The 13949-nt window shown below is 42.4% G+C and overlaps 1 protein-coding gene across 4 annotated transcripts in view; it reads right to left on the bottom strand.

Moving 5' to 3' along the window:
• Positions 1-13949, bottom strand: part of TBC1D4 (TBC1 domain family member 4) — a 135384-nt gene that overhangs the window by 64308 nt on the left and 57127 nt on the right. For all 4 annotated transcript variants that reach the window (XM_083168855.1, XM_083168856.1, XM_083168857.1 and 1 more), the window contains 3 exons: positions 7172-7762; positions 2221-2310; positions 615-719 (listed from right to left, as the gene is read on the bottom strand). In XM_083168855.1, the coding sequence (XP_083024981.1) occupies positions 615-719; positions 2221-2310; positions 7172-7762 (786 nt within the window). The remainder of the gene's footprint in view (positions 1-614; positions 720-2220; positions 2311-7171; positions 7763-13949) is intronic.

The raw sequence follows: 13949 nt of genomic DNA, 5'->3' as shown, positions 1-13949 counted from the left end.
GCCACGCCCCCTTCTCGTCCCACTGCAGGCAGGACATTGAATCCGGGACAGGGTCACGGCTGTCGAGCAAGGGACAACGTTAAAAGTCTGCAGCCTGGCACATGCACTTAAGTTGATTGAGTAAACACCAAAGGGTACAACTACCTCTTGTGGTACTGTATGCTGCATTAAGATAAAAGGAGGCCTGTTCTATAAGTATGTTAAGTGACAGCAAGAAATGCTGTACTGCTGTGGATATCTGTATGCTGTACCCCAGCAATACTTACATAGCAGAAGAGTTTTTGAAGATTGCCTGAACAATAAATATATTTTCTTCTAGATGACTGCATCTTGAAGATTACTGACAGTAAAAGGGAATTTCCTATTGCCCTAGATTTAGTGGGATAAAAAAAAAAAGTCTGATCGCTTTGCTCGGGGTGGTGCATCTGGCCACACCTACAATCTAATTTTTATTGCTTGGCTAAGAAAATTGATTTCATAACACTTAAGCATATATAAGTTTTCTAAATTTCTAAAAACACATCTTTTTATACTGATTCTAATAAAACGTATGTGTTACACTTGGTAACATAATAGCACCTCACAGACCATGCCATGACTACTACAGTACTTACCAATGCTTCTGTGGCACACTGGAAGACGTAGCAAATATACTGACTTACACCCGACTCCCCACATTCGCGGCAAACAAAACCAAAGTGATCAATATGCATAATACCCTGGGAAACATGAAGAAGAAAAATTACAATGAAATATTGTAACATAAAAGTATGGAGTGAAACATGTTCTCTGTACGATCACATTATTGAATTTACTAAGAAATGGTATCTTTGAACAGACAAAATCACGATGCCATACTGTAGGTATCTTTTTTTTATAGCAATTGTTCTGTATAACATAAGTCTGCCTTATTATGTTGCAATTTGTCTCTTAAATACCATGTTGCTTTTCATTTAGATTTTGTTAGCTAGTAATCCAAAAGCCTCTTACAATAATCTATGAATTCAATAGGAGAAACTAAATCCTTAATCCATTCACCTTCACCCGAGTGAACGTGGTGGGTTAGATTGATACAAAGTGATGTGAATATTTGCACTTTCCACAAGCACGCCTGTGTGAATAAGCATTGCGGGCAGCAGCGGGTATTTCAGCAGCGGCTGTGACTTTGTATACATCTAAAGAAGAAAAATTAACTGCTGCTTAATTATGTATTTTAAAACTTGTTTAGGTATTACAGAAGCCTACATATGACTTGATGGATAGAATGACACAAACATATTCCTAAAGGTAAAGTAGTGATAATCCTGTATACTGTATAGCAGTGGTTCCCGAACTGTTTGTGCGCCAGGGCACCCAGGTTGGTGGTTCAGACAAATTATGTATGGTCAAAGGGATACAGTAGCTGTGGCTGCCAATCATAAAACAGGTAGATAATCAGAAGCACACATAACTGACCCTTGGGATAAAAGGTAGGCACAATTTATATAATGAAAGAATTTGTAACAAATGTCTCAGTAAAAAAAAGTATCTTTGGGGGTGCAGTTAAAAAATGCAGATACTCTAAAGGCCGTCATCTTCTAGTGAGATTTTTATGCGATTGTGACGCATTGCTGGGATGGATCGCATGAAAAGTGACACATCGTATGCCATTTTCCTGCGATTGCAATGCAAGGGGCCTTCTAGCGCGCCTTGCATCGCAGTTGCAGATCCTATGGGCTGCCATGTATATTTATGGCAGCCCATAGCCCTTGCTGGGATCACATACTATACATTGTATGCAAAAGGACCCCATACAATGTATCGTATGCAATCCCGGCAGTTGCTGGGTGAGGTGGCAGGGTATCGCATGCAAGGTACCGCATGCGATACCAAGGTGCTGTGATTTCAAAAAGTTTGGGAACTATCACGGTATAGTATTTGTTTTATCGCACTGTAAATTGTAGGCCGTTTATCCTTTAAGAAACATCCTTATTTAATCAGAATCAGCTGTATTGGCCAGGTATACTTGCGTATACTAGGAATTTGATTTGGATTGCTGTGCAACAGCCGTTTAGGTAACAGTTAAACAGTGATAATACAGATATACATAACACATACAGGTGTACACTCAATGTTTCCTGGGGATTGTAGACGCAGGGAACACCTAACCCACAATATGTCTGGAGAAGACTAAACATACAGTAATTATACAAACCAAGTTTGATAAAAACAGACACATACCTGGGAGCATGAAGATATGTCTTTGAAATTTTTTTCCAGCACCACAGTTTTTGTATCAGGACTTATCAGATTAATCTCAAACCTTCCAACCTATAAAAGCAATGTTAATAGGATTTGAAATATTAATATTTCAAAATGTCAAATATAGATATATTCAGTACACAACATGAAAAGTTGCTCATATAATGCATTCAGAGTTCACATTTTATATTTATATTTTACACACACATATACACACACACACACACACACACACACACAAACGGTATCCATGCATTATGTATAGAGTCTGGTTATCCTACACCAGCAATAAATGTGCTGCTGCATACATAATTTATGTATATTAGACTGTGTGGGTGTTATGTATTTTACCACAATACAGGTTGAGTATCCCTTATCCAAAATGCTCGGGACCAGGAGAATTTTGGATAACGGATTATTCCGTATTTCGGAATATTTTAATATTTCAATGATGTATTTTGAAGTATCTTGCATTTATGCTGTATAAACACATAATATACACACAAATATATTTTATTACCACATAAAATACACACAAATATATTTTAATTGTTCAAAAAACAAGGTTTCAAAACGTGAAACAAAATGTGTGTACTATCTCAGCACTGAATTTGAATGCCAAGCAATCATTGTCTTGTACATATATAATGCCAGTTACATATCATGTCCTCAGTAGTGCTGTTACAAATGTCCCCAGTGAGTTTTTAGCAAAAAAAAAATTTTTTTTCACTTTCTGGAATGTCCGTATTTCGGAATAATTCGGATAACGGATATTCGGATACGGGATACTCGACCTGTACCGCACTGAAACAAGAGACTATTATCCACAGTTAAAGTTATTGGCGACTTAGATAAATATATGGTAAATATATGAGCCTGAAGGCTTGCAGAATCGCAGCACCCCTTGCAGCATTGACATTAATATAACAAGATGTAAAATCTCCAGAAAAAGAAATAGTAAAAATACAATGGCACACATTATAGTATAGTATTGATACAGTAATGAAAGCTAAATGGAATAAAAAAAAGAAGTACAAATGCAATACCATTTAAAAAGAAAACATGAAATATATGATGTATGAGGACACACCTGTAGATTTGGCATGTGGAGCGCTTGTAGACAAAATGTCAATATGCCCAATGGGGATCACAGAAGGCAGATGTCTCAATATTGTTGACAAGCTTTATTTATGCCAATAGTTCCATATATACTCTACGTCCACTTTATTAGTATACCAGATCATTAATAAAAATATCTACTTATGCTGCTTTCCCACTGCCTACACGGGTAAAGACCCGTTTTTTTTAAACGGGTCTTTAAACGGGTAAGAGCCATAAGACTCTTTCCCACTGCAGCTTTTAAACGGTAAATTACCGTTTAAAAGCTGTTTTTGTCACATTCACACTTACCCGTTTAAAAACCCGTTTAAGCAGTGTAAAGATAGGGGGGGGGGGGGAGAATTTAAAAAAAAAAAACGGCGTGGGGTCCCCCCCACTGCCGTAACCAGCACCAGGCTGAAAGAGCCGGGGCTGGTAATAAAAAATCAGGAAACCCGACAAATAGGGGTTCCCTGATTTTTTACAACCAGCCCCAGGCTCCAGGTCCGGGGCTGGTTCCCAAAATACGGGGGACAAAATGACTAGGGGTCCCCCGTATTTTAAGAACCAGCCCCAGGCACAACCAGCCAGCAGGGTAATGCCACAGCCGGGGGACACTTATGATATAAGTTCCCGCGGCCAAAGCATTAACCCTACCGACCAGTCAGCCTGGCCAGGGGCCCTGGGGGAGTGGGGACCCCCCCAATAAAGGGGTCCCCCCCCTCCAGGACTTACCTGACCAGGCTGAAGCCTGGTGCTGTCCCCGGTGACCCTGGAGCGGTGGTCACCGGGCTGATGGTATTGTGTAAAAAATAGAATAAAAACCATTGTCTTTTACTGGTGAACTATGAGTCCCAGCAAGCCTCCCCCGCAAGCTGGGACTTGGAGAACCACAAGTCCCAGCCTGCGGGGCATTAAAGGGCCCGCTGGGTCTTGTAGTTCCACAGTAAAAGAAAGAGTTAAATAAACACACTGACACACGTGAAAAATAAAAGTTTAATACATACATAACACATACATACTGATACTTACCTATCTTGAGCCCGTAGGTAGCCCTGGTCCTGATGTCCTGGTCCGTGTCGGCGTCTGTATCCAGTCGGCATCCCTGTCGGCGACGGCGTCGGCGGTCCGGAGTCCGAAGAAATCCATTTGGGAAGCTGTGGAAGGAAATCCTACTCACCTGTCCCAGCGCGACGTAGTCCAGGTAAGGTCTTTGCAAAAAAAACAAACCGACACCCGAACCAGACCGGACTGACGGAGACACACGGTGTGTTTACATCGTGCGGCTCCGCCCCCGAATGCCGCTATTGGCCGCCTTGCGGCCTAGCGGCCAATCAGGAGCCGCTAGGCCGCAAGGCGGCCAATAGCGGCATTCGGGAGGCGGAGCCGCACGATGTAAACAAACACACGTGTGTCTCCGTCAGTCCGGTCTGGTTCGGGTGTCGGTTTGTTTTTTTTGCAAAGACCTTACCTGGACTACGTCGCGCTGGGACAGGTGAGTAGGATTTCCTTCCACAGCTTCCCAAATGGATTTCTTCGGACTCCGGACCGCCGACGCCGTCGCCGACAGGGATGCCGACTGGATACAGACGCCGACACGGACCAGGACATCAGGACCAGGGCTACCTACGGGCTCAAGATAGGTAAGTATCAGTATGTATGTGTTATGTATGTATTAAACTTTTATTTTTCACGTGTGTCAGTGTGTTTATTTAACTCTTTCTTTTACTGTGGAACTACAAGACCCAGCGGGCCCTTTAATGCCCCGCAGGCTGGGACTTGTGGTTCTCCAAGTCCCAGCTTGCGGGGGAGGCTTGCTGGGACTCATAGTTCACCAGTAAAAGACAATGGTTTTTATTCTATTTTTTACACAATACCATCAGCCCGGTGACCACCGCTCCAGGGTCACCGGGGACAGCACCAGGCTTCAGCCTGGTCAGGTAAGTCCTGGAGGGGGGGGACCCCTTTATTGGGGGGGTCCCCACTCCCCCAGGGCCCCTGGCCAGGCTGACTGGTCGGTAGGGTTAATGCTTTGGCCGCGGGAACTTATATCATAAGTGTCCCCCGGCTGTGGCATTACCCTGCTGGCTGGTTGTGCCTGGGGCTGGTTCTTAAAATACGGGGGACCCCTAGTCATTTTGTCCCCCGTATTTTGGGAACCAGCCCCGGACCTGGAGCCTGGGGCTGGTTGTAAAAAATCAGGGAACCCCTATTTGTCGGGTTTCCTGATTTTTTATTACCAGCCCCGGCTCCTTCAGCCTGGTGCTGGTTTCGGCAGTGGGGGGGACCCCATGCCGGTTTTTTTTTTAACGGGTAAAGGGCTACCCCTTTCCCACTGCCGAAAAAACGGCTATAACACGGTAAAAACACTGCTTTTTACACGGGTAACAAAAACCGGTATTTGTTACCCGTGTAAAGCAACCTGGAGCTTTCCCACTGCAGCTCTAGCCGTTTAAAAAGGCTAAAAAAACGGCATTTACACGTGTAAAGCCTGCAGTGGGAAAGGGGTATTAGCCAATCATGTGGCAGCAACTCAATACTTGAAGGGGGTATTCAGATATGGTTGGATTTAGCTAACTAAGGGGTAGATGCATGAAGCAGTAATAAGGGGGATAAGTGATAAAATGGCTGGTACTTTTATCACCGATCAGTTGGGTTTAAAAATAGACAGTTAGGAGCTGATTGGCCAGTGATAAAGTAGCAGGCACTTTATCACTTCTCCTCCCTTATTACTGCTTCAGGCATCTACCCCTCAGTAACGGTTGCTTCCTTGAAAGCAACAGAGATGCTAGAATGTGGTATTGCAGAAGGCTTCTGGTATAAGTAGACATCTCCTGCATGAATGTGCGATCCTTTGCTATGTACAGTATCACCTGTAACAACATTGGCCATTTGAGGTGATCCTTGGATGCAGCAATGTACAAAAACATCCAGTAGGCAGCAGCTCTATTGGATCAAAAGCCATGTTAATGAGACCAATGAAAGCAGGATTGATAGACTGGTTTCAGCAGACAGGAATGCACAAGTAAGCCACCAACCATGCATTAGAACAGTGGTATGCAGAAAAGCATCTTTAAGATGCACAGGATGTCAAGCCTTGAAGTAGCCACAACACTAGAAGATCACACTGAGTTAGACTCCTATTGGGCACAGGCGTACTGATATTGGCAGGATAAAATGTCAAATGGACCAATTAAACCTCTTAAATACCCAATAAGTATTGTTTAGAAGCCTAACTAAATATGTGTTCTACATACATGACAATAAGTGTATTCTAATGGCCGCCACAGTTACCAGATCTTAAACCACTACAAAACCTTTGGCAAATAGTGTCTATCGGTCTGTTAAAAGAAGAAGAAAAGAAGGTTCTACTCTTATATATTGTTGTAAAGTCTACGGGCACTAGGCCTACAAGCTTACTGAAAGCATGGTAACAGAATTTAACTTATTTACTGATCTATCTATGGGGTCAATCCTACCTATGAGGGAACTGACTACTTGCTGTGTGCAGCTGCAATATCTGGCTAAGCACATTATTATGGTAAGAAATATTCACTCATTTTCCTGTATTCCTCTATCTGGTGCAAGGAAAACCAAGCTGCATAATGCCCCCACAACCATCGCAGAGGCACACAGAGAACACATTTGGCCCATATGAATGCGCTTGATATTATCAAACCTCTGTGTGATTGTGCTTACATGATGAAGCTTTACAACATCTACAGCAAATGAAACACGGATATTTTCTTTATTGAATGGGACTAGCTAGAAGATATGAAGATGTAAGTAAGGACAGCAGGCTAGTCACATGAACCTTCTATGTGTTACATACCTGAAAGAGCATGGTTCTATTCTTCTCAGAGTCTGATGGTTGTACATGACTTGGTGCACTTGCATGTCTTCGTCTTGACTGTGACTTTCCATCATTAACTTTCTTTTGGATGGTGACACTACTACATCTAGTTCTAAACTCCTGCTGGTCCTCAAAGCCTGAGTCTTCTAGAATCCGCTCAGGAAAGGTTACCCGCATACTAGAAATATTGCTCTGGCTACCTACTTTAAATATACATGGGTTGCTTCTGGAGGCAGAATTGGCATTAGTCTCAGTGTCCTCTTGAAATGTACTATCAGATGGAGACATTGGGAAATCAGTCTCAGCCTCTGTAAGGTCCGAAATTGAGTCTATACTGCTCTGTTCATTCAGCAGTTTCAGCCGCTGGCGTTCATGTTGAGAGAATTTCTCAATGCAGTCATCAACAAGGGTAGATGGAGCATTTTTGTGAACAATTACCACCTTCCCACAGTATAAAACCTCAAACTTCTGCGAGTTATAAAAGGCATCTTCGCTATCTCTGCTGGGTTTTGAATCTTCCTTCAGGGCAACTTTGGATACCTGCCGAATGCTACTGATGACAGTGGAGACCTGAAAGCACACAAAGCACCAGCGTCAGGGACAAAGGTAGAAAGGTCACAATGATGAAACAAATTATGCAACATGTAAGGATTCATTGAAAAATTAAGGTTACATAACTAGAATAAAGAAGAGTTTGGCCAGATTAACAGAAAAGTTGCACATGATTGAATGCTGTTTAAATGCAGTAAATATTATTTTGAACATAACTGGTTCCTTAGTGTAGTGGTTCTCAACCTTGGTCCTCAAGTACCCCCAACAGTGCATGTTTTGCAGGTCTCTAGTGAAATAATTAGCTTCACCTGTGGATCTTTTAAAATGTGTCAGTGATGAGGGTACTGCCCAAACCAGGAAAAGATAAGGAGGATCCAGGAGCTTATAGACCAATCTCACTACTCAACGTAGATTATAAGTTGCTAACCAAAATCATAGCAGAAAGGATGAAATATATTTTGCCAAAAGTAATTGATCCAGACCAGACGGGATTTATCTGGGGCAGGCACTCAGTAGTAAACGTCCGCAAAGTCCTGGCGGTGATCCAGAGTGCGAGGAACAAGGGTGACCCAGGGGACCAGGCAATTCTATCATTAGATGCAGAGAAGGCATTTGACCTGGTCACCTGGGATCACTTATTTGAGTGCCTGTCCCGATATGGATTCCCTCCTCTATTTATAGATATGCTCAAAAATTTATATTGGCACCCGCCTGCAATGGTTATATCTCCACCCCATTTGAGATACAGAGGGGAACTAGACAGGGCTGCCCCCTGTCTCCCTTATTATTCGCACTGGCACTGGAGCCACTGGCGGTGGCACTGCGGGCCAGTCAGGGCTACAAGGGGATTAAAATAGGAGAAACAATAATGAAAATATGTCTTTTTGCTGACGACATGCTTCTATTTGTTTCAGATTTAGAGACCTCCATGCCAGCTATACTAGACATAATAACATCATTCGGGTCATTCGCGGGATATAGGGTTAACGTGAGCAAGTCCGAGATCCTGAGGCTAAGCGGCCAAGAGGCATCCCAGGGGAGATCTCCAATAATTGAAAGTTTTAAAACTACTAGAGAATCCATTAGATACCTAGGAATCACTGTAACAGGAGACCTGTCTAAGTTATACCGAGAGAACTATACCCCAATAATTAACAAAGTCACTAACATGCTAGAAAACTGGAGAAATCTCCCTTTATCCCTAATGGGCAGGGCGGCAGCCCTACAATCAATAATATCCCCCAAATTATCATATTGCATACAAATGCTACCCATCAGAATAACAAAGAAAGATATAGCCAAACTTAATGCCAGCTTCTTTAAATTCCTATGGCAGGGGAAGAAACCACGCATAGCCCGACACAAGACATTCATAAAAAAGGCAGAGGGAGGGTTGGGAGTCCCAAATATTATGGCATACACCCAGGCGGTGTTCTTCAGGTATATCTTGGACTGGTTACATAATGGACACTCCTACACGCATAGTGCACTTGAGAGAGAATTGGTAGCCCCTTACTCATTGGCCGCACTGCTACATTTGCCGAGAAAAGAAATCCCGACAGAAATCCTCAAAAACATAATGTTCGCAGACACATTTTGGACATGGGTACAGGTGAATAAAAAGCTGGGTAGACACCACACGGTCACCAGATTTATACCCTTGATGGGCAACCCGTCTTTCCCAGCTGGACTGGCTTCATCAGGATATCAAAGATGGAGAGACAAGGGTATTCTATCAATAAAAGATGTGTTTGATCCGGGGGGGGGAAGTTATTGTCATTCCAGGCTATTAAAGACAAATATGCGGTACCCAATAGTGATATGTTTATGTACTTCCAAGTGAGGCATTATGTACAATCATTACCAGCCCCTATGAAAAACTCAGAAATATCAGATGTATTGAAATCGATATTCATACTTAGCACCACAGGCCCTTTTAGACTAAGATATATATATACACGGTCCTTCTCCCGAACCAACCAGAAAAAATCTGGACGGATGCTATAACACAGTGGAGCGAAGACATATCTGACACATTAGAGGTTAAAACCTTTCTTAAACCCATGGAGAAAACATTGAAGATACTTCGCTCAGCCCAGATGCAAGAGGTCCATATAAAAACCCTGCATAGGGCATATATATCTCAAGCACAACGGAAATACTTTGTACCGGGGGAGTCGGGAAGGTGCTTAAAATGTAGAGGTTCGAGGGCCGACTTCTTTCATAGCATGTGGGACTGTGGACGTATAAGGAAATTTTGGGACAAGGTCATGGGGTTCATAAATAATATATGTCAACTACAACTATCTAAGGACCCTCTCGCTATGCTATGTGCTAATTTTGTTAACTGGAACCTTCAGGGCCGGAAAACAGCACTGACTCCTTTTCTCACCATTGTAGTGACAGTGGCAAAAAAAATTATACTGAGAAACTGGACGGTGTCATCCCCTCCGTTTCTACATCAAGTTCGGATAACCTTGTTGAATTTGCTTCATCTAGATAGACGCTCCACAGTCCCACATGTAGAACAGGGAGTCAAAAAATTCATGCATAAATGGGGGGTATATATTGACTCACTGGATAATGACACAAAACAACAAATTTACTCACTATATGAAGGGACCACATGGTACCTAACCAGATCACTCAGTACTTCATAACTGGCAACCGAGACCTGAGGGGGGTGGGGAGGGGGAGTTAGTTTAGGTTAGATTTGGGGTGTATATTGTTAAAATTGTGTAAGGTAAATGCAGGAAACACAAAAAATTGATCACAAAGTTGTATTTGAATATACAGAGTTTTATTATTGTAAACATGATGCACCGTGGAATGTATATGGAACAATTCTCTGTACAAATGTATCCTGCTGTTTATTGCTCTTTTGCAAAAATAAAAGAAAATGTTTAAAAAAAAAAAATGTGTCAGTGAATAATGAGTGTACCGGTCAGCATAGGCGTGCGCAGGCCATTTTATTTGAGGGTGCACAATTTGAGGGACGTGTCTATTGCTGTCTACTGGGCATATATATATATATATATATATATATATATATATCACTGGCCACTTATCTATGCATTATATATATATATCTCAACACAAAAATCTCTAAAATTGCGCTATTTAGTTTATACTTTTATCGGTCGCTGTTAACACTCAATCCCCTACTAGTTGGGACTGTAAACACCTTCTATACCACACAATAGTGTCTTCAGCGCCCTGTTTTTGTAATGTCCATACACCATATACAGTAAAATATGCAATAAAACAATACAGTGATAAAATTAAATACACTTCTGAGGTAGTTCTTTTGAAGAAATTTTTCTTTTTATTTTGAAAACGTGATCAAATAACCAACGCGTTTTGCCTCAGTAAGAAGCTTCATCAGGGGTTTGTGATCTTTTTATTAAGAATGTAACGTTAAACACCCTTCAGAGTCAGGACTTATTAGATAGTAGACGGAACCGGGTTTATCTGTGTAGGCCCAATGGTTTTTTTTACCCAGATGGAACCTTATTTGTACCTAGACATTATATGGGATAGTAAATTTCCTTCAGAAGAACATCTTTAAAATGCGGTGGACTTTCTCCTAGAACTTAGTAGGTAGCATGTCCAATGTTAAAATCAAATTTCATTAGATCCACAGAATAATCTGATCCATTGGTTTAGATTTTCAACCATAAATTTTCAACCATGAATTTCTAAGGTAATAAAACTTTTTTGTGGAAAAAATCCCTTAAGTGTGGGACATGTGTGCTCTCCTAGGGATCCAAGTGGCAAGTGATCCAAGCAACATTCATCTTGCCTCTGGGGACCCCCCTGGCCCTCTCTCCCCTGACATGCTGCCTGCAGCAGACACTCAGTTACTGCTGCAGCAGCTCCTGCCCACCAGCCAACACTGTAAAGTTAAGTGACAGACATTATTTCTATTTTTTTCTTGGCTATTCACGACATTACCTCTTAGGAGGGGGAACACCTGGTGACCAGTGTTGATTGCAGCCCGCAGACAGACACAGACGTGAGTGAGGAGTCAGGAAGTTACAGCAGTGAGGTCCGGTCACTCTGAGCCAAGGGGGGCGGGCGCGCGGTGTAAACCGCGTCACGCTGTATGCTGCGCAGGGATGTGAAGAAAAGGTGGGGGACGAAAGGGCAGCAAAGGATCCAGTGCTGCAGCACCCTGTGCAGACCCGGCCGCAATGGCGTGTGACGGCTTTTATCTCCTGCGCGCTGGAAGCGGCAGGCAAGTACTGGTCAGAAACGGGACTGTGGATTAATTTGCGTGCGAGCATGAGGGAGGTGCCAGGTCATTAGAAGGTGCCTGTGCACACCCGGCACCCCCCGTGCGCACGCCTATGCCGGTCAGGTGAGCTGTAAAACATGAACTGTTGGGGGTCCTTGAGGGCCGAGGTTAAGAACCACTGCCTTAGAGGATACCATTTAATATATTTGAGTCTAGAGGCCATCAATGGAGACAATTGTTAAACTAATGTACACTGAAAACATGAAAAAAATGTTTTATTTAAATGGTTCAGCCAGCCTTTCACATAGCTCCCTACATAGCTCCCTACCCTCTGTGAACCAACAAATAAATAGGAATGTCATGTCACATTTACTAGGTGCCACACAATCTGTAATGCTGTACATAGGGCTCAGAGTTTACCATAACAATTAAGAAATTAGGAGTCTGTCAGTAAAATCTAGAAACAAACAGATTTTTTTTTTTAGCAAACTGGTTATCTGGTTCCTGGGTGATATCCAGCCATGGGTGTGGCTGCATTTATTACACGGTTCCAAGCGCTTGATGATTCTGCATGTTGTTCTTGCTCTACGACTGTTAGCATACAGAAGGCAATACATCTCTGCACATGTGCATATGCCGCGTGCATGCGGCCACGGCACACAGACTGCAGGCACCCAAGACAGTGGGAGGGGGCATGGGGGGAGGGGGCAGCGGCGTATAGTGTTGCATGGGCGTTCCCATGGAAACCGGCCGGTGATGTGGGTGTCGGGGGCAGGCAGCTCACATCACTGAATGTCAGCTGCCCACCCAATTCCTGCCGAATGTCCACGCACGCAGATCTAAGGTTACTAAGGTTATAAGAAATTTGGGAAATATATAGAACATTTAGATTAACCGTAGCAGAATGTTATTTCTAAAGAATTTAAATCTACAGGTTGGTATCTACATCAAAGTATCACTTCACTTGTGAGGATTATTTGGTTTAGCCCCTCCTTTAGCCCCTCTTATTATAGACACCCCCCCAACATGTTGTGAGATCTCCTTCTTACCCGTTGGGCTACAGAAATGTATAAGAGTTGTCTATCATACTTTACTGCTCCTCAATATTTTATTTTTATTGCCTACGACATTCCCTTTATGGTATAAATGTAACCTTCTTATGTTTTATAATAATTTTATATTACATAAAAAAGGTTTGTGGTAGACCATAATGCAGGCTGCCACCTTCGCAGCTCATCAGTCTATAAAAAGCTCTGTAGACAGAAGTGTCACCACCAACATGTCCAAGAGAGGAATGTAAATAAACAAATCCCTCACTCTAGGACACTTCACATCATGTTACTTCACACTCTATAGCAGCTGCTCTTTTCCGTATTGAAGTCCGACAGGCCTCTGGCAATGTTCAATATACCATCAGTATTTCATTTGATTTGAAGTGACGGCTGGAAACAAAGCATACGAGTGCCAATGTGTAGAACGCATAGCCTTTCTGGGTGCCACACATTATTTTATAAATGTTCTGTTGTCATTCTAGTTTAATTGTTTAAACAGTAAGCACCTGACAACTGGTAAGGTCTATGGGCAGTATTCAATGAGAAAAGTTCTCCGTGTTTTGTGGAGAATTTGTGCTTTTTTCGCCTTGGACGGAGCATTTTGCTCTCCAAAAGCGAGCAACCCTATTCAATGTGAAATGTTCTCCGTCTTTCTAAGTGATTTTCGCCGTCTCTCTCCGTGTAGAAATTCTCCATCTTTTGATGGAGAGCTGGAATGTGAACTTTTAATCTAAAAGGGTTTTGTATTTAATTTTGGTGTCAAAAAATCAGGAATTTTTTTCTGTGAAGGGGCATGTGATTTTTATTCATGTGCTTATAGCACATGAATATATAATTAATTTAAAAAAAAATATTTTTTTTAATTATTTTTTTTTTTTTTTTACACAGTGCAGCCAGCAGGGGGCCGGAGCGCTCG

Source organism: Crinia signifera, chromosome 2 (assembly GCF_055691185.1).
Source record: "Crinia signifera chromosome 2, ASM5569118v1, whole genome shotgun sequence".
NCBI lineage: Eukaryota > Metazoa > Chordata > Amphibia > Anura > Myobatrachidae > Crinia > Crinia signifera.
Note: the sequence above shows the minus strand (reverse complement) of the source record. Positions and strands in the feature narration are given on the sequence as shown.